At 38.9% G+C, this 21,520-nt stretch overlaps 1 protein-coding gene across 2 annotated transcripts in view; it reads left to right on the plus strand.

Moving 5' to 3' along the window:
• Positions 1 to 21,520, plus strand: part of SEMA3E (semaphorin 3E) — a 217,190-nt gene that overhangs the window by 182,808 nt on the left and 12,862 nt on the right. For both annotated transcript variants that reach the window (XM_082255417.1, XM_082255418.1), the window contains exons 10-13: positions 3,469 to 3,613; positions 5,298 to 5,520; positions 14,356 to 14,447; positions 16,270 to 16,311. In XM_082255417.1, coding sequence (XP_082111543.1) covers positions 3,469 to 3,613; positions 5,298 to 5,520; positions 14,356 to 14,447; positions 16,270 to 16,311 — 502 coding nt within the window. The remainder of the gene's footprint in view (positions 1 to 3,468; positions 3,614 to 5,297; positions 5,521 to 14,355; positions 14,448 to 16,269; positions 16,312 to 21,520) is intronic.

A 21,520-nucleotide genomic window follows, 5' to 3' on the forward strand; every position in this document is an offset into this window, starting at 1 on the left:
TGCTGGAAGGAATAAACCTTAAAAACGGTATTACACTATCGAGTTCTTTTCCATTTATATGATCCCTCCATCCACATACCTTTGAGTGGCCATATCAGTTCACCCCACAGATCGTTGGATATCCTACTATCGGATAGGATCTCACTTTAGGATATCCCTGCGGACCCTATACTACATCTCCCCCAGGAAGGGAACTACTACCCAGAGCCAGGACCAACAGGATATTTCTACAGTACCTGCCCTATACCCCTGTGTGGGGTGGGTACATCTGGTGAGTAGGTTTTTCTACCAGAGGTTTCCCCGCCACTCGCCAGTCACCCACCTTGGGGGTCACCGCTGGATACTTATCCATTCACCACTCCTCGGGGCACAACCATCTATATATGGACTTATCTTAACAGCTGATCTGATCTAATACCATTTCTTATTTCTACCTTGGAGTTCATATTTCTTTGCACATTGAGCTTGCCCATAATATTGTTTGCACCTTTATTATTATACGGACTATTTATCACATGAATTTAGATCACATCACTTCTTGCTGCACTTTGTAAAAATAGTTTCCCGCACTTTATTCACTTTTTTTTGGAAAAGTTTCCCGCACACCCAATTTTATTGTTGCACTTTTTGCACACTTTTTTATATTATACCATTGTCTATGTATTATTATTTCAAGTTATTTTCTTACCATTTTATTGCCACATGCTGATATTATTATTTTAGGTATATACTAAGAGATATATATATATTGTAGTACTTTGCACTTTATACTACGCACTCTGGTGGTTATTTATATTTTACTTCATTTTATTATTATATTTTTTATATTTTTTCATATATTCCATATTAACTCATTCCCAATACCATTTTATGTTGGATTTTCACTATATTGTGGTATTATTTACATATCCACCATTTATATTTATATTTTTATTCCTCAATCACATCTGTGTTTCTACATTTTATTATTTTTTTTCATTTTATATATTTATATATACCTATTTGCACTTTATAAGCAGCGCCACCACTTCATATTTACATACATGTTTAAAACAGTGTAGCATCCTATCTTTTAACAACGCAACAAAAATGTCTGGGAACTGAGGAGACCAGTTCCTGGCGGTTGGTTGAGGAATGCTGTCCCATTCTTGCTTGATACAGGATTATAACTGCTCAATGGTCCTGAGTAGTCTTTGTCATATTTTTCATTTTAATATCTGCCAAATATTTTCAGTCATGAAAAGGTCTGGACTGCAGACAGGCCAGTTATGCACCCAGACTCTTCTACTATGAAGCCATGCTGTTAGATGCTCATAGATGCAGTATGCAGTTTAACATTGTCCTGCTGAAAAATGCAAAGCCTTCCCTGAAAAAGATTTCATCTGGATGGGAGCATATGCTGCTCTAAAACCTGGAAATATCCTTCAGCATTGATGGTGCCTTTCCAGATGTGCAAGCTGTTCATTCCATATGCACCAATGTACCACCATAGCATCAGAGATGCAGGCTTTTGAGATGAGCACTGAAAACAATTTGGAAGGTCCCTCTCCTCTTTATTCCAGAGGATATGGCACACATAGTTGTCAAAAAGAATGTAAAATTTTGATTCATCTGATGACAGAACAGTTTTACACTTGGCAACAGACCTTTTTCATTTAGATTTGGCCCAGAGAAGACAACAGTATTTCTGGATCATGTTCAGGTTTGGCTTCTTTGCATGATAGAGATTTAACTTTATGGACTGTACATCAAACTGTGTTCCCAAACAGTGTTTTTGGAAGTATTCCTAAACCAATGCAGTGATATTCACCACAGAATCATGTCTGTTTTTAATGCAATGCCACCCGAGGGCCCCAAGATCACAGATTTCCAGTATTGCGCTTCAGGCCTTCAGCCTGCGCACAGAGATTTCTCCAGATTCTCTGGAATTTTTTGATGATATTATGTACTGTAGATGATGATATATTTAAAGGCTTTGCAATTTTATGTTGAGGAATATTATTCTGAAATTGACAATTTTTAGACACAGATTTTCACATGTTCACAATTTTTATTGGTGAACCTCTGCCCATCTTTACATCTGAGACACTCTAACTTTCTAACATGCCCTTTATATACCCAATCATGTTTGTGACCTGTTACCAGCTAACGACCTGAGCTCCGGGTGGTTTTACACCCTTCATAACCAGGCCATTTTTTGCTATTCAGCACTGTGCTACTTTGACTGGCAACTGTGTCGTCATGCCACACTGTACTCAAATAAAGCTTATATAATTTTTTAACACAAATAGAGCTTTCTTTTGGTGGTATTTGAGCACCACTGGGATTTTTTTTGTAAATATATATATTTATAAGTGCTCAGTCCCAAATGAATGTGTAACATGCAATTAAACAGTTTTTTACAAGTAGTGTAAAGCTTCTGAAGATGTTACATGGTGATGAAACACGTCAAGTTGGAACGCACGGTGCATAGATCCACACTCAGCTGGAATGCACTCCGGAGTCTAGCAGCCCACGGCTTCCGCTGTTTAATGAGTTGCCTATGTTTTTAACTTTTGATAGCACAAGGCTCTTCACTACTTGTAAAAGACTGTTTAATTGCACATTACACATTCATTTTGGACTGAGCACTTTATTTATATTTATTTATAATTTTGCACATAGATTTAATACTAATTATATTGTAAGGGCCAGTTGCACATAGGGATTTATCCTGTGAGCCTTCACAGATAACTGCCTTTTTCTATTCACATTATTGACATTTGCATGATTTTTTACTAATATATTGCAAGTGCTATTTGCAGAGAGGGATTAACCCTAAGAGTCTGCTAACCTTGCTTGCTGCAGCTTGGCATTGCAAGCTATTGTTGAGTATTTCATCTACCAAGACCCCCAGATACTTTTCCATTGTTGATTCCCCCAGATGTTCTCCCCCTAATGAGTAACTTTCATGCATGTTTTTAGCTCCCAAGTGCATTACATTACATTTTTTCAACAATAAATCTCATCTGCCATATAGCTGCATACACTTCTATTTTAACTAGGTATTCTTGGAAAGTCGTTATGTCCTGCTGAAACATAGAAGAGTGATGGCAGAAAAAAGATCAAGTGGTCTATTGATTCTTCCCCATTTTTTATGATAGTTGTGAAGTAAATGCCCTGCTTTGCATTGTACTATCAGCAAACAATGAGACTGAACTACCTCTATATCTTTTATGAACAAATTAAATAGAATTGGTTCTAAGACAGAGCCCCGGGGCACACCGCTCACAATTATAGACCATTCAGAAAAATGCCATTAATCACCACTATTTGGACATAGCACTCATGGCTTTTGTATTTGTTACATTTTATGTGATGCCATTTGCCCATGACTTGTTGATGTACATGTTTTTTCTTCAATGTTCTTATATGTTCTTATATTTGTACAAATATGCTTGATTTATGAATGCATTTTTTGTTTTTCAGCAATATTTTTAAAGGCTATGCAGTTTGTGCTTACCATATGGCTAGCATACGTGAAGCATTTCATGGCCCGTATGCCCACAAGGAAGGGCCAGAGTATCATTGGTCAATGTATGAAGGCAGAGTACCTTATCCAAGGCCTGGCTCAGTGAGTTTTTTGCCATTAAAGAACAACTAAAAGTTTCTGAATGACTGACATTGATAAATGTTTAATCCCACTGTAGTACAAGCAGGCACCACCTATAAGAGAGTAGCAACTGTATCTTGAATTAAAGGGTAGTGTAGACCTTTACCATCCCCATCAGAGGAAGTGACATAGGTGAACTTGACAGATAGGCTCAACAGGTATTTGTGGGACTTTCATGAGATAAAGAGGGAGGGCAAGAGGAAACTGTAAGTGCAGGTGCATTTATAAATAAGTGCTGCGTCATATATTTTTAATAGGAGGTCATAGTTCTACTTTAAGTGTTTCAAGCTTACACAAGATAATGTATTTTGAACTAAATTCACAAAAGACATGTTACCTGCCAAAAATAACTACCAGCTTTCTGCAATCATTTTATGCTATTTCTTTGTGCCTCCAGCTGAGCTAAATTATTCAGTGTGGAACGGCGTGACACATCGAACTAATGCAATGCCAAGCAGCAATCAAATTGCATGTGACTGCTAATTAAGCTATGAAATCTCACTATGGAACAGTCTCTGTGTTGGTTGCATGGAGTTCTAAACTTGGAATTATTAATGGGATTGTTGAAGGGAATGAATATGTAATTACTCAAGTATTGACGGAACACATTGCACTAATCCTTGGTGAGGGTTCAACTTGTGGCTCCTATTATTTACAGGCATACAGTCCACACTTTTTAAATGCTTTCTATGACTCAGCTGTCAGGTGTGTGGTGTGGATGTCTGATGATACATTGGAGAAGAGCTAATAATTATTAGATTTCAATTCCATATTTGATTTAGAAATTCAATTTGTTTTCCAGAACTAATACTTATCTGGATTTCTGCCTACTAGCTCTTTCAAGACTTTTAACAAATACAAAAAATAATTTTTCAAACTCAAAAATAATGCACAAAATATTTGTGTAAAGCGACAAGTATGCTACTACATGCATTTTGTACATGGCAACATACTCCTTTTATAATTTCCTTACATTTTCCTCATGCATTTTTATTTCAAGAAGAAATGCTAAAGAGATGCCCATATGCCAACCACTAATAGTTGTGATAGCACAGTTTTTAAATGCATGTAGAGTTACAAATCCTTTACAAAATCAGTTTGCATGACCATAACTTTTATTTTTAACCCTGAATAGATTTATTAATTGAAAAAATCAGATATTTACCATCATAAACAAGTTAATACAGACGAAATGAATGTTGCCCGTCTGAGACCTGATCTCTCAATGTGTTTATAATGAACTCCTCTGTATCTATAATAAACAAAACAATGCTAATATCATTTGTTGCTGTATGTATTTGTTTAATGGAGTTTCATTATATCTAAACACCACAGCCAACATTGAGGTCTTTTTCTGCAGGTGAATACTGAAATCTAGAACCATAGTCTCTTCTGCTTTTTTATTCATGATGGAATGAGAATCAGGGTTCAAGTGTCATTTTTCCTGGAACACATCATGAATATATTTGTTTTTTTAAATGTTATTATGAAATAATACAAAATGTGTGTGTGTTTTTTTTATTTTTTTTACAATATATTATGTTTGACTCATGGTTAATTAGTTCACAGTTGTGTTGCACACGCTTGTCATATAGTTGATATTTAAACAACTGGCATTGTATTTTCCTTTTTGTCTGATTTACAGTGTGCAAGCAAGGTAAATGGAGGTCATTACGGAACTACCAAAGATTATCCAGATGAGGCTTTACGCTTTGCTAGAAGTCACCCTCTGATGTATGAAACCATTAAACCTGTCCATAAAAGGCCTATTCTTGTAAAGGTTGATGGAAAATACAACTTAAAACAGATTGCTGTAGACAGAGTGGAGGCAGAGGATGGTCAATATCATGTTATGTTTCTAGGAACAGGTACAGACCCTATTATACACAATGTTAAATGGTAATATTATTTTTATTTTTATAAGACCTGTACAATTTTCTCATTTGTAGATAATAAATACTTTTACAATTAAAAATTACATTAATAATAAAATAATAAAATAATAAACCAAGACCATTATGTTTTTTGTTTAAACTTGTGTATGAACTGAAATTATATACATTTAATCATTTACGTTTGTATTTTACAAAAATACATTTATTTCAAGGAAAACAGTTTACAGAGAATTGTATGGCTTTATGATAGGGAATCCCATGGCTGTCTGCTTGCTTTTTTGGCTGCCTGATTTAATTATCATGTTAAGACATTGAGGCTGATGTGTTAAAGGTGCAGATGCAGTTGAATGTTGGTAAACTGTTTTGGATTGAATACCCAATCATGTGCTAGCAAAAATCCTATTTTGTTTTTGTTTTTTGCACATGATTGGGCATGCAAACTGAACACAGGATCTTTTTTTTACAAACCTCAAGTGAACATATATTTTGCAAGATAAACACCCCCTGCTCTTTTAGTAAATTCATCCCACGGTTCCTTTTCTAGAGGAGGAAATGTGTTCCTCCTCTGGGTCTTTCAAAGGAGGGGTTCACCTTCTGCTTTTGGGGTATAGAAACCACATAGACTGTTACTAGTATAGTAGTAAATCAATATTTAGAAAAGCCAGACAGTAAATAAAAATGTGCTGTTGTAAATTCAACAAATCATTCCCTTTGCATCATACATGAGCAAGCTGCACACATTTAAAATTGACATTAGGTCTGCCATCATGTATTACCTCTCTGTTATGTTATATATCACAAATTGTATGAACCATACACAAGTCTACCTGGTCCTAGAACATTTATAGTGGTTGCAATGCCTTACATATGCCCACTGAAGTGACTAGCCCCAGTTGATACACAGAGATTAAAAAAATGTTCCTACATATGGTGTACCTGTTTATCTGCAACCCTATATTCTCTTAATCCTCCTAGAATACACAAATTAAAGGTTATTTCTCAGCAGTATATGGCAGGGAGTGAGGATCTGTAATCACACACTGCACAGCATGAGCACAGAGCTCAGTTAAACCTGAAACGGGAAGAGTCACACACCCCTGTACACAGAATCATAGGGAAATTATACTGTAAACAGAATCATAGGGAAATATACTGTACACAGCTGTGGCTGTCAGCTGCTGTGTGCTGGAGGGGTGCCGGCCTTCACCCCAGATGCTATGGAGTTGGCTTAGACTCTTGTCAGTGACTCATTAAGATAGCAGAGGGATGAGACAGATGAAAGAAACAACACGGGATGCTATGGAGTTGGCTTAGACTCTTATCAGTGACTCGTGTAGATAGCAGAGGGATGAGACAGACAAAAGAAACAACACTGGGTGCTTTGTATTGAGGCTAGCACACACTGTAGAAGGATATGCTTTGTTCATTTTTCATGTTAGAGGTTTACAAACCCCTTTTTCGTTTTTTTTATGTAATAAAACTTAAAGTCAACAGTTTACATCTGCTCATTAATAGTGATGTCGCGAACATAAAATTTGCCGTTCGCGAACGGCGAACGCGAACATCGGCGAATTTTCGCGAACCGGCGAACATTGCGAACCGCCATAGACTTTAATAGACAGGCGAATTTTAAAACCCACAGGGACTCTTTCTGGCCACAATAGTAATGGAAAAGTTGTTTCAAGGGGACAAACACCTGGACTGTGGCATGCCGGAGGGGGATCCATGGCAAAACTCCCATGGAAAATTACGTAGTTGACGCAGAGTCGGGTTTTATTCCATAAAGGGCATAAATCACCTAACATTCCTAAATTGTTTGGAATAACGTGCTTTAAAACATCCAGTGTGTGTATACGATCAGGTATGATGTTGTATCGATCAGGTAGTGTAAGGGTTACGCCCGCTTCACAGTGACAGACCAAACACCCCGTTTAACGCACCGCAAACAACCGCAAACAGACCAGAACCGACCAAAATGGGACAGGAACTGGGCTTTAAGGGTTAGGGTTAGGGTTAGGTTTAGTGTTAGGGGCTAGGGGCTAGGGTTAGGGTTACGGTGAGATACTTAGGGTTAGAGTTAGTAACCCTACCCCTACGCCTCTAACCCCAACCGTCTAACCCTAAGCACTAAAAATAACCCTAACCCTAGCCCTAACCCTAACCCTAGCCCTAACCCTAATTCTATTTTTTTTTCTGGTTCTGGACATGCTACAGAGCTGAAACTTCACAGGTACACTTTTTAGACCCCCAGACACTGAATCACACAAAAAAAGTTCTTAAAAATTGTAATTTTTTGTTAGAGAGCCAATTATTGGAAAAATTAAAAAAAAATAAAAATAAAAAATTTCTTTGGATTTAGCATCTGGGGGCTCTAAAAGGTGCACCTGTGAAGTTTCAGCTCTGTAGCATGTGCAGAACAAGAAAAAATACAAATTAGGGTTAGGGCTAGGGTTAGGCTTAGGGCTAGGGTTAGGGCTAGGGTTAGGGTTAGGGCTAGGGTTAGGGTTAGGGTTAGGGTTAGGATTAGGATTAGGGCTAGGGTTAGGTTTAGGGTTAGGGTTATTTTTATGGCTAGGCTTAGAGGGTTAGGGTTAAGGTTAGAGGGTTAGGGTTATGGTTAGAGGGTTAGGGTTAGGTTTAGTGTTAGGGGCTAGGGTTAGGGTTACAGTGAGATACTTAGGGTTAGAGTTAGTAGCCCTACCCCTACCCCTCTAACTCTAACCCTCTAACCCTAAGCGCTGAAAATAACCCTAACCTTAGCCCTGACCCTAACCCTAACCCTAACCCTAGCCCTAACCCTAATTCTATTTTTTTTTCTGGTACTGGACATGCTACAGAGCTGAAACTTCACAGGTACACTTTTTAGACCCCCCAGACAATAAATCCAAAGAAATTTTTTTTTTAAGTTTTTTTTTTTTTAAGTTTTCCAATAATTGGCTCTCTATCAAAAATTACAATTTTTAAGAACTTTTTTGTGTGATTCAGTGTCTAGGGGGTCTAAAAAGTGTACCTGTGAAGTTTCAGCTCTGTAGCATGTCCAGAACCAGAAAAAAAGATCATTTTTCAGTAGAGCAGGGATGGTGGGAACCCCTTTTACACCTATATGATCTTTTTTTCTGGTTCTGGACATGCTACAGAGCTGAAACTTCACAGGTACGCTTTTTAGACCCCCCCAGACACTAATCCAAAAAAAGTCATGCCTGCCACCGTATATATCAGTGGTGGGTGGGCAGTGGCACTGCAGTGGGCACAGTACACTCTGTGGACCTGACAGTCACTGGCACCCAGGCAACTGCAATTATAAAAAAATATATATATTTTTAATTTGCAAGCTGCTGTGCCACCGTATATATATCAGTGGTGGGTGGGCACGCAGTGGCACTACAGTGGGCACAGTACACTCTGTGGACCTGACAGTCACTGGCAGCCCAGGCAACTGCAATAATAAAAAATATTTTTTTTTTCAATTTGCAACAAGATGCTGTGCCACCGTATATATATCAGTGGTGGGCAGTGCACTGCAGTGGGTACAGTGCACTCTGTGGACCTGACACAGCACTCACTGCAATTATGACAGAGGAAAAAAAAATATTTTTTAAAATGCAAGGTACTGTGCCTGTGCCACCCGAAATGAGTGTGGTGTGCACACAGTACAGTCTGTGGTGGGTCTGTGGCCTCTCACACACAGCGGGCAGGCAACTGCAGTGTACAATATATATATATATATATATATATATATATATATATATGTGAAAAAACAAAAATTAAAACCCGCGCTACACAACGTGAAAATTTAAGAATAAATGCAATAATGGGCAGCTGCTGCAGACACTAAGAAAGTCTTAGGAAAAATGATGAAAAACGAATTTATGCAGCGCTAGCTCAAATAAAGTGTAAAGTGCTGTGATATAAATACAATATTCAATATTTTATAAAGTGCACACTGTATGATCAAATATACAAAAAAGTGCTATGTGCTAAAAAAATCTCTAAGCAATAACAAATAAATATATAGATAAATATATTAGTGCACAATAAACAAAATAGGTGGTTAGAAATAGTCCAAATAAATATTCAGTGCTTGAAAAGAGTCCTTAAAGTGATCCAATTAAGGTGCCAAGGTGCCAAATAATTAAGGTGCTTGCAGAGTGATATGGTGCCCCTCAAGGTTCCCCACTCACCAGATTGCAGATAATAATAGACCTTCAAAATTATTGCACATTGCCCGGGATCTTTACAGGACCAGAACTTCTCCTATGTAGCCTTGGAACTTTTTGGGTCAGCTTCCGCTTACACAGCCAGGAGAACTCGAGGCATAGCAGGTCTGGAGGAAGGAAGCTGCAAGATGGTGATTGGTTGCTTAGACTGCCATTCTAAGCAACCAATCACCATCTTGCAGCTTCCTTCCTCCAGACCTGCTATGCCTCGAGTTCTCCTGGCTGTGTAAGCGGAAGCTGACCCAAAAAGTTCCAAGGCTACATAGGAGAAGTTCTGGTCCTGTAAAGATCCCGGGCAATGTGCAATAATTTTGAAGGTCTATTATTATCTGCAATCTGGTGAGTGGGGAACCTTGAGGGGCACCATATCACTCTGCAAGCACCTTAATTATTTGGCACCTTGGCACCTTAATTGGAAACATAGAAACATAGAAACATAGAATGTGTCGGCAGATAAGAACCATTTGGCCCATCTAGTCTGCCCAATATATCTGAATCCTATGAATAGTCCCTGGCCCTATCTTGTATGAAGGATAGCCTTATGCCTATCCCATGCATGCTTAAACTCCTTCACTGTATTTGCAGCTACCACTTCTGCAGGAAGGTTATTCCATGCATCCACTACTCTCTCAGTAAAGTAATACTTCCTCATATTACTTTTAAACCTTTGCCCCTCTAATTTAAAACTGTGTCCTCTTGTGGTAGTTTTTCTTCTTTTAAATATGCTCTCCTCCTTTACCGAGTTGATTCCCTTTATGTATTTAAATGTTTCTATCATATCCCCTCTGTCTCTTCTTTCTTCCAAGCTATACATGTTAAGGTCCTTTATCCTTTCCTGGTAAGTTTTTTCCTGCAATCCATGTACTAGTTTAGTAGCTCTTCTTTGAACTCTCTCTAGAGTATCTATATCCTTCTGGAGATATGGCCTCCAGTACTGCGCACAATACTCCAAGTGAGGTCTCACCAGTGTTCTGTACAGCGGCATAAGCACTTCTCTCTTTCTACTGCTTATACCTCTCCCTATACATCCAAGCATTCTGCTGGCATTTCGTGCTGCTCTATTACATTGTCTTCCCACCTTTAAGTCTTCTGAAATAATTACTCCTAAATCCCTTTCCTCAGATACTGAGGTCAGGACTGTGTCAAATATTCTATATTCTGCCCTTGGGTTTTTACGCCCCAGGTGCATTATCTTGCACTTATCCACATTAAATTTCAGTTGCCAGAGTTCTGACCATTCTTCTAGTTTTCCTAAATCCTTTTCCATTTGGCGTTTCCCTCCAGGAACATCAACCCTGTTACATATCTTTGTGTCATCAGCAAAAAGACAAACCTTACCATCGAGGCCCTTTGCAATATCACTTATGAAGATATTAAACAAAATTGGTCCCAGTACAGATCCCTGAGGTACCCCACTGGTAACATGACCTTGTTCTGAATGTTCTCCATTGACTACAACCCTCTGTTGTCTGTCACTCAGCCACTGCCTAATCCACTCAACAATATGGGAGTCCATGCTCAATGACTGCAGTTTATTGATAAGTCTTCTATGTGGGACAGTGTCAAAAGCCTTACTAAAATCTAGATATGCAATGTCTACTGCACCTCCACCGTCTATTATTTTAGTCACCCAGTCAAAAAAATCTATAAGATTTGTTTGACATGATCTCCCTGAAGTAAACCCATGTTGTTTTTCATCTTGCAATCCATGGGATTTAAGATGTTCCACAATCCTATCCTTTAATAGGGTTTCCATTAATTTGCCTACTATTGATGTCAGACTCACTGGTCTATAGTTGCTCGATTCCTCCCTACTACCTTTCTTGTGAATGGGCACGACATTTGCCAATTTCCAGTCTTCCGGGACGACTCCTGTTACTAATGATTGGTTAAATAGATCTGTTAATGGTTTTGCCAGCTCACCACTAAGCTCTTTTAATAATCTTGGGTGTATCCCATCAGGACCCTGTGACTTATTTGTCTTCACTTTAGACAGCAATCTTAGAATGTCTTCCTCTGTAAAGACACATGCATCAAATGATTCATTAGTCATCCTTTCAAGTGGAGGTCCTTCTCCTTCTTTTTCTTCTGTAAAAACTGAACAGAAGTATTCATTAAGGCAGTCAGCTAGCCCTTTATTTTCTTCTACATACCTTCCGTCCTTTGTTTTTAATTTAGTTATTCCTTGTTTTAATTTCCTTTTTTCATTTATATATCTGAAGAATGTCTTATCCCCCTTTTTCATAGACTGAGCTAGTTTTTCTTCTACCTGCGCTTTAGAAGTTCTTATAACTTGCTTGGCCTCTTTCTGCCTAATCTTGTAGATTTCCTTATCTTCATTGCTCTGGGTTTTTTTATAATTACAAAATGCTAGCTTTTTATTTTTAATGATTTGGGCCACTTCTGCTGAGTACCACAGTGGTCTCTTCCTTTTTTTGCTTTTACTGACAAGTCTAATGCAATTTTCTGTTGCCTTCAATAATGCACCTTTTAAGTAGTCCCATTTCTCCTGGACTCCATGTAATCCGTTCCAGTCTGATAAGGACTCATTTATGACTAATTTCATTTTTGAAAAGTCTGTTTTTCTAAAATCTAAAACTTTTGTTTTTGTGTGGTGTGACTCTTTCACAGTTCTTATATTAAACCACACTGACTGGTGATCACTAGATCCCAAGGTTTCGCCTACAATGACATCATATACCGAATCCCCATTTGTGAATACCAGATCCAAAATGGCCTCCCTCCGGGTTGGCTCCTCAACCACTTGTTGCAGAGACAACCCCAGTAGGGAATTTAGAATATCTGTACTCCTGGTAGAACTTGCTATTTTGGTTTTCCAGTTTATATCTGGAAGATTGAAATCTCCCATAATGATAACTTCTCCTTTCATTGTCATTTTAGCTATTTCTTCAACTAGTAGATCATCTAGTTCTTTAACTTGACCAGGTGGCCTATATATCACACCTACACGAGTTACTGCATGATTAGCAAACTGCAACGTAACCCAAACTGACTCTATGTTGGCCTCACCAACTTGTATTAGGTTAGATTTAATGCTATCTTTCACATACAGGGCCACTCCTCCTCCTTTCTTGCCTACTCTGTCTCTTCTGTATAAAGAGTACCCTGGTATGGTTATGTCCCAGTCATTTCTTTCATTAAACCATGTCTCCGTAACAGCCACTAAATCTACATTCTCAGATTCCATTATTGACCCAAGTTCATTGATTTTTTTACCTAAACTGCGAGCATTTGTAGACAGGACTCTGAGCTTATCATTTCTTAACCTCTGTGCTTCTGACCTGTTCTGGATCACTTTAAGGACTCTTTTCAAGCACTGAATATTTATTTGGACTATTTCTAACCACCTATTTTGTTTATTGTGCACTAATATATTTATCTATATATTTATTTGTTATTGCTTAGAGATTTTTTTAGCACATAGCACTTTTTTGTATATTTGATCATACAGTGTGCACTTTATAAAATATTGAATATTGTATTTATATCACAGCACTTTACACTTTATTTGAGCTAGCGCTGCATAAATTCGTTTTTCATCATATATATATATATATATATATATATATATATATATATATATATATATATATATATAAAAAAATACTCAATTACCAGCCCTTAAAAGGGCTTTTGGGGACACTAGATATATATATATATATATATATATATATATATATATATAAAAAGAAGAAACTCAATTACCAGCCCTTAAAAGGGCTTTTGGGGACACTAGATATATATATATATATATATATATATATATATATATATATATATATATATAAAATTACACAAATGCCAGCCCTTAGAAGGGCTTTTTGGGGTGCTGTCAGGATGCTGTCCTTACAGCAGTAGTGGACCAAGAACACTGACTAGCAAGACCAGGAACACTGACTAACAACTGTCCCTAGCTATTAACAGCAGCAGCAGCAACACTCTCCCTGCTCTCACTAACACACACTGCTTCAGAATGATCTAAGATGGATGCTGCCCTTGCTTATTTATAGGAGGTGGGAGGGTGTGGGAGGGAGGTATGCTGATTGGCTGGTCAAAGTTTGCCTCAATGATGTATTATAGGGGGCAGACCGAACATCGCATATGTTCGCCCGCAGCGGCGAACGCGAACATGCTAAGTTCGCCGGGAACTGTCCGCCGGCGAACAGTTCGGTACATCTCTACTCATTAACTCATATCGTCAAATCTGTCATTCAAAAATGTGCAGATTATAAAAGGTAAATAATTTAGGTGATCTATGATTTTAAAGTCACAACAAATAATCAGTTAGGACTATTTACAATACCCGTTACAATGCAGTAATTAAACTCATTTTTGAAATTTCATAATATCATTGTATTACAATGAAACATTTACAGTGTTTATAAGCAACTTTATATTAGCATTTTTTTTTATCAAACACCTTTTACTGTGCCGTGATTACTGATCAGAATGAATAGATTTTAAATGTGCAGTAGTGCAATGTGTATATGTAACCTTAATCATGTTAAATACATCCAATATTGCTTTAATCACAACATCTTTCCTCTTTCCTCAATTTCATATGCATTAGATAATGGAATTGTGCTTAAAATTATTACCATCTACAATCAGGAAAAAGAAACAATGGAAGAAGTAATTCTTGAAGAACTTCGGTTATTTAAGGTATTTTTATATTAATGAGTATCTTGCCAAGGTTCTCCATCTTGTAAATGCATTATGAATTACTGTTTTATGATTTCATGTTGTATACTAGACAGTTAATCCTTAAAGTGTAATTCTAGGTGATTTCTGTACATTGCAAGGATTTTAACAAACTTTGTTGCAGATTCCTACCTTTTGTTATTCTTAGGAAATCACTCTTTGTTCCTCTGAACCCCTGTGTAGAGTGAGACTAATGGGAGTGGTTTCATAATTATCAACCAGCTGCTGCAGAATCAGGGCTCCAATGAGGAAAGTTGCAGGGTCTGCATCCCTTTAGATGTTATTTCCTATTGGAAGTATCTTACCAAAAATGATATTTTTGTTGCAGGGGATTTCAAAAGTCTGACTTGTATCTTAGGCAGACTTCTGGGAAAACCAGTGAGCTAATCACACAAGCAGGAAATGATTGATGCTATATTATTATTTTTTTTTTTTTGCTATTTTTTTCCCATGAAAGTGTAGTTACCCTTTAACCACTTGCCGACCAGCTGCCGCCTATATATGGCGGCAGGTTCCCGCAAATCACCGTACCTGTACATTGGTTCGCAGGAGCAATCCTGGGGGCGCCCCCGTGCATCTACATGCCAGCGGGGAAGCCAATGAACAGGTATCCCACAATCGCTCCCCATGAAAAGAGAACAGCGGTCTGCTGTAAAAAGGCGGCGGGCGGTCGGCATGTGGTTAAAGTGTCCTTTTACAGAAGACAATGTCTGCTCCTTTACCACAATCAAATGACAATCAAAACAAACTCACCAAATAGCCATGACTATGATAAGTTTGTAAAAAAAAAAACTCTTGACTGTTAATATTGATTTCCTATCTCTTCAAGCTTCAAAAACACACTTGATCAGTGGATATACAAGGCAGAGAGGGAAGATTGAAAGTACAACACGTTAATGAAAAATAAAATTAAAACTGTAATAAAAACATTTACTAGAACACAAATATTGTCCAGGTTTTTTGTTTGTCGTTTGTGCCCCACTGGGGAGATTTGACAGTTGTCACTGGAACAAGTATCCCCAAGGAAGTTTAGTCCTTAACTTCTTGTTCTGGTAACAGCTCAATTAAATACCAATAACTTGGTATTAACCAATACTGGGCCCTTTCACCCCCTTCCTGCCCAGGCCAATTTTCAGCTTTCAGCGCTGTCACACTTTGAATAACAATTGCGCAGCCATGCTACACTGTACCCATATGAAATTTGTTAGCATTTTTTCACACAAATAGAGATTTCTTTTGGTGGTATTTAATCACTGCTTGGTTTTTTTTATTTCTTACAAAAAAAAAGAAAAAAGACAGAACATTTTGAAAAAAAGTTTTTCAATTTTACTTCAGAATTGTTTATTTTGGCGAGGTAAACATCTTCATAAATAGTTCACAAGAGGTTTTTTTTTTGTAGAGTGAAGGCAAGCAGCATTCACCTATTCCATATTTGAATGCTTGGCTATAAAAATAGTAACACATGTATGTAGCATTTTTTCATACTGAGAAAAATTTTGCAGTGTGATAACTTTTCATTATTTAACAGTCTTAATCTTAAACTGCTCTGGTGCACTCACATGTGACAGATTTGCTTTATTAGGAGGATGCATTTAACACAGTGAAATCCATTCTGTTCTCTCCATACACTCGGCTGAGTCATTGGAAAAGTAGATCATTACTGTACATACACTATATATTTGACTGACACCTGATAAAGCATCAGTCAAACTGCTATAATCAATCTCTCTGTCATCCACAGTCACCTCTATTGATCGTGTTTGTTTGTTTTTTTTTTTACCAGAATCCTGAACCTATAACTGCAATGGAAATTTCAGCAAAAAGGGTATGTTTTCATAACCTGTCTATAGCACACTACATGTATTTGAAGATAATTTAATTTTAAGCAGACTATAACTTGAAATATTTCATTGTGAATTGTAAATAATCTTAAAATGAATTCAAATTTTGTCTGTATATAGAGGTATTGTTATAGTTTACTTGAAGGGACAATAAACCCAATATATAACATTTTATCTAAGGATGTAAAAGTATAACATCTGCTTGTGTGTGCTGCTGTTTTTCTTCAAAATGTATGCTGTAGTTGCAATTACCTGGTGATTCTGCCAGTTCCCTATTCAGAGTGTCAATGCTATTGAAGGCAATCTACAATCTTCAGCATTGCCACTCGGACCTGTACATACATTGAATTCTTGGTGAGAAATTTGTGAACTTGCTCTTTCCTCCACAACAAGCCACCCCACGACACTTCTTCACATTCAGTGTATTATATGGAGTGTCATGCATGGCATCATTCAGGGCAGCTCAAGTATCATGACATACAGTGGAACATTTCTAGATAGATAGATAGATAGATAGATAGATAGATAGATAGATAGATAGATAGATAGATAGATAGATAGATAGATAGATAGATAGATAGATAGATAGATAGATAGATAGATAGATAGATAGATAGATAGATAGATAGATAGATAGATAGATAGATAGATAGATAGATAGATAGATAGATAGATAGATAGATAGATAGATAGATAGATAGATAGATAGATAGATAGATAGATAGATAGATAGATAGATAGATAGATAGATAGATAGATAGATAGATAGATAGATAGACAGAGCATACTGGCTTGCCCAGAGTTGTGATCTTCTGACTCACTCAATCCATGGGCGGATAAGAATAATGTATTATTATGCAAATGGGAATTAATATTGATAACCACTTTATATTCAGCTTGTTGGGACTCATTGTACATGGTACATGGCACATACAGTGAGGTTGATTTACTAAAACTGGAGATTTCAAAATATGGTGCAGCTGTGCATGGTAGTGTAAGGTTCTGGCACTCTCAGTGCCTCCTATCACATTTATTCCGGGTGATTTCCATCTACCTAGACAGAAGAAACACATATAGGTGTGTTTCCCTTTAAGGCTGAAGCTGTCATCACCCAGCGCCGGACTAGATGGCTATTTAGGGCGTCGGTTCTCACTCACATGTGTTCGTTCAAACACCAGTACCTGGATACTAATCTTGCTTGAAGCTTCCATGCTTGCAAGCTCTCCTCGCTGACGAACCTCGCTGCGCTGATCCCTGCATCCTGCTACTGGATCAACCGCATCTCCTGAGCGATCCTTCGGCTATCGCTATTAGTGCTAAGTACCCCACAGGGGAAATCTCTATAGACTTGTACTAGGCTTACACTATTTAGCTCTGCATAGCAAGGACTGTCTTTTACATCTGCATAACTAGATTGCTAGCTCTTGAGGCTACTGCTACTATTTCCTGCACTGGGTTGATCTCTCCTGTATGCACCTGCTACTCTGTCATCTGTTATCATACATGATCGCTAACCCTTCCTGCATCCATCTGCACTGTCTCACCTCAAGTGTCTGTCACCTACCACTTCCACTCAAACCTATCCCTAAGACCTTTATCATTGTCTTACCACATGTATATAAAGTCACACTAGGAACCAGCTTAATTACTGTGTGTATTTACTGGCTGAAATAAGACCTTCCATACATGATGAGTCATTGAGGTTGGGATTGGTATCTCAGCATATCTCCTACATGACTACTGACGTGGAACTACTTCTGCAGCTGAAAATCCACACCTTATAAGAAACGCAAGGAGCGTTACAGATTGAACGAACCTAAAAAATGGATTCAGCAGAAGTAGCCACTCAGGTGACACAATTAAAACAGCAGGTATCTGCGTTAATACACGCACTTGCTGAATTGAAAAACGACAATCAGGCTCTGTCGCAGCAGGTAATTAGACTGACACAACTTACCTCTGCACAGTCTCCTGAACCCACGATAAATCCCCCATTGGTATTTACAGGCGATCGCAAAAAATTTCGCGAATTTAAAAACGCATGTGAGTTATTTTTTTTGCTAAAACCTCGTACCTACCTTACTGATCACATTAAGGTTTGTACTATTATTTCTTACCTATCAGGCGATCCTCGAGCCTGGGCAGATTCTCTTTTTGAAAAAAACGACCAGCTTCTCAACTCCTATGCCTTGTTCCTGGCAGAGCTCACTAGCCTATATGATGACCCCAATAGGCAGAGTACTGCCGATCTTCAGTTAAGATCCTTGAAACAAGGAAAAAGGCCTGTAGAAGACTTTGTCGCAGAATTCAAGAGATGGACCCTTGATTCAGGATGGAATGATGCATCTCTGAAAACCCAATTTAGGCTTGGCCTATCAGAAGCCGTCAAGGACGAGCTCGCCCGAGCAGAGATGCCAAAAACCCTGGATACATTGATACAACTCAGTATCACCATAGATAGAAGACTACGAGAAAGGAAGTCTGAAAAAATGGAAATGCCATTATCCAGTTCTTCTCAGAATTCAGCTATTGACCCCACTCCTAAACCCGCTCCAGGTAACCACAGACCCTGGCTACCTAAGGAAAAAAGGAGACCTAGTAGATATGGTGATCCTGCCTGGTCATGGTCCGAGCCTGCCTCAAACAGTCGACCTTGTCACTCTGACACATCCCATTTGGACCCTGATCCTAGAGAGATGGATGAGGAGCCTATGGAGATTGGTGCCATACATGCTAGGTTGTCCTCCCAAGAAAAAAGAGATCACAGGAGAATCTGTGGCGTTTGTTTTTATTGTGGTGAAGGGGGACATTTCATTACATTCTGCCCAACCAGACCCCATAGGCCTAAGGCTCTCCCAATGGAGGCCAGGCGAATCCGAAGGGTCTTCCCTGAAAAACAGCCTGGAAATTATCAAGGCTGTTGCCAGCCCTGTCCCCGTTCTATATCAGTGAAGGACACCCAGAAATTAACAAATATTGGAATAGTGTAAGGTTCTGGCACTCTCAGTGCCTCCTATCACATTTATTCCGGGTGATTTCCATCTACCTAGACAGAAGAAACACATATAGGTGTGTTTCCCTTTAAGGCTGAAGCTGTCATCACCCAGCGCCGGACTAGATGGCTATTTAGGGCGTCGGTTCTCACTCACATGTGTTCGTTCAAACACCAGTACCTGGATACTAATCTTGCTTGAAGCTTCCATGCTTGCAAGCTCTCCTCGCTGACGAACCTCGCTGCGCTGATCCCTGCATCCTGCTACTGGATCATCCGCATCTCCTGAGCGATCCTTCGGCTATCGCTATTAGTGCTAAGTACCCCACAGGGGAAATCTCTATAGACTTGTACTAGGCTTACACTATTTAGCTCTGCATAGCAAGGACTGTCTTTTACATCTGCATAACTAGATTGCTAGCTCTTGAGGCTACTGCTACTATTTCCTGCACTGGGTTGATCTCTCCTGTATGCACCTGCTACTATGTCATCTGTTATCATACATGATCGCTAACCCTTCCTGCATCCATCTGCACTGTCTCACCTCAAGTGTCTGTCACCTACCACTTCCACTCAAACCTATCCCTAAGACCTTTATCATTGTCTTACCACATGTATATAAAGTCACACTAGGAACCAGCTTAATTACTGTGTGTATTTACTGGCTGAAATAAGACCTTCCATACATGATGAGTCATTGAGGTTGGGATTGGTATCTCAGCATATCTCCTACATGACTACTGACGTGGAACTACTTCTGCAGCTGAAAATCCACACCTTATAAGAAACGCAAGGAGCGTTACAAATAGATATTCCTTCAACTCCTGTGAACTTTATACCACGTTCAAAAAACCCTCCTGTACCACCTCCTGAGGATACTCCTATTTTTGCAAGCACATTTCTGGCTTCCGATGAAAATACAGAGATTCTTGCACCTGACTGCGTACGTGCTTCTAATGGCACTGTGGTATGTAGGAAGGATCTGAGGATGTTTGAAGAAGCATTGGTTGCTAGGTCTACTAGGATTACTTCGGATGGTTATGCGTCCGATTCTAGTGAGGGGTCCATGTAGCAGACACCCTAACAACAAGTGATCCGATTCTCTTTGGTTACCAACCTGATCCGATTTTTATATCGGCAACAAGGGATCCGATTCTCATCGGCTACCAACCTGATCCGATTTTCATATCGGCAACAAGGGATCCGATTCTCAGATCGGTTACCAACCTGATCCGATTCTCATATCGGCAACCATTTTTTTTTTTTTCCCGATTTTCATATCGGAGACCAGTCTTATCCGATTCTCGTATCGGCAACCAGTCTCATGTGATTCTTATATCAACAACCAGCCTTAGAGGCCTTCCGGAGCCGGCCTTACGGGGGGGGTAATGTAAGGTTCTGGCACTCTCAGTGCCTCCTATCACATTTATTCCGGGTGATTTCCATCTACCTAGACAGAAGAAACACATATAGGTGTGTTTCCCTTTAAGGCTGAAGCTGTCATCACCCAGCGCCGGACTAGATGGCTATTTAGGGCGTCGGTTCTCACTCACATGTGTTCGTTCAAACACCAGTACCTGGATACTAATCTTGCTTGAAGCTTCCATGCTTGCAAGCTCTCCTCGCTGACGAACCTCGCTGCGCTGATCCCTGCCTCCTGCTACTGGATCATCCGCATCTCCTGAGCGATCCTTCGGCTATCGCTATTAGTGCTAAGTACCCCACAGGGGAAATCTCTATAGACTTGTACTAGGCTTACACTATTTAGCTCTGCATAGCAAGGACTGTCTTTTACATCTGCATAACTAGATTGCTAGCTCTTGAGGCTACTGCTACTATTTCCTGCACTGGGTTGATCTTTCCTGTATGCACCTGCTACTCTGTCATCTGTTATCATACATGATCGCTAACCCTTCCTGCATCCATCTGCACTGTCTCACCTCAAGTGTCTGTCACCTACCACTTCCACTCAAACCTATCCCTAAGACCTTTATCATTGTCTTACCACATGTATATAAAGTCACACTAGGAACCAGCTTAATTACTGTGTGTATTTACTGGCTGAAATAAGACCTTCCATACATGATGAGTCATTGAGGTTGGGATTGGTATCTCAGCATATCTCCTACATGACTACTGACGTGGAACTACTTCTGCAGCTGAAAATCCACACCTTATTAGAAACGCAAGGAGCGTTACAG

The sequence above is a fragment of the Pelophylax lessonae genome (genome assembly GCF_965119305.1).
Source record: "Pelophylax lessonae genome assembly, chromosome: 4".
Taxonomy (NCBI): domain Eukaryota; kingdom Metazoa; phylum Chordata; class Amphibia; order Anura; family Ranidae; genus Pelophylax; species Pelophylax lessonae.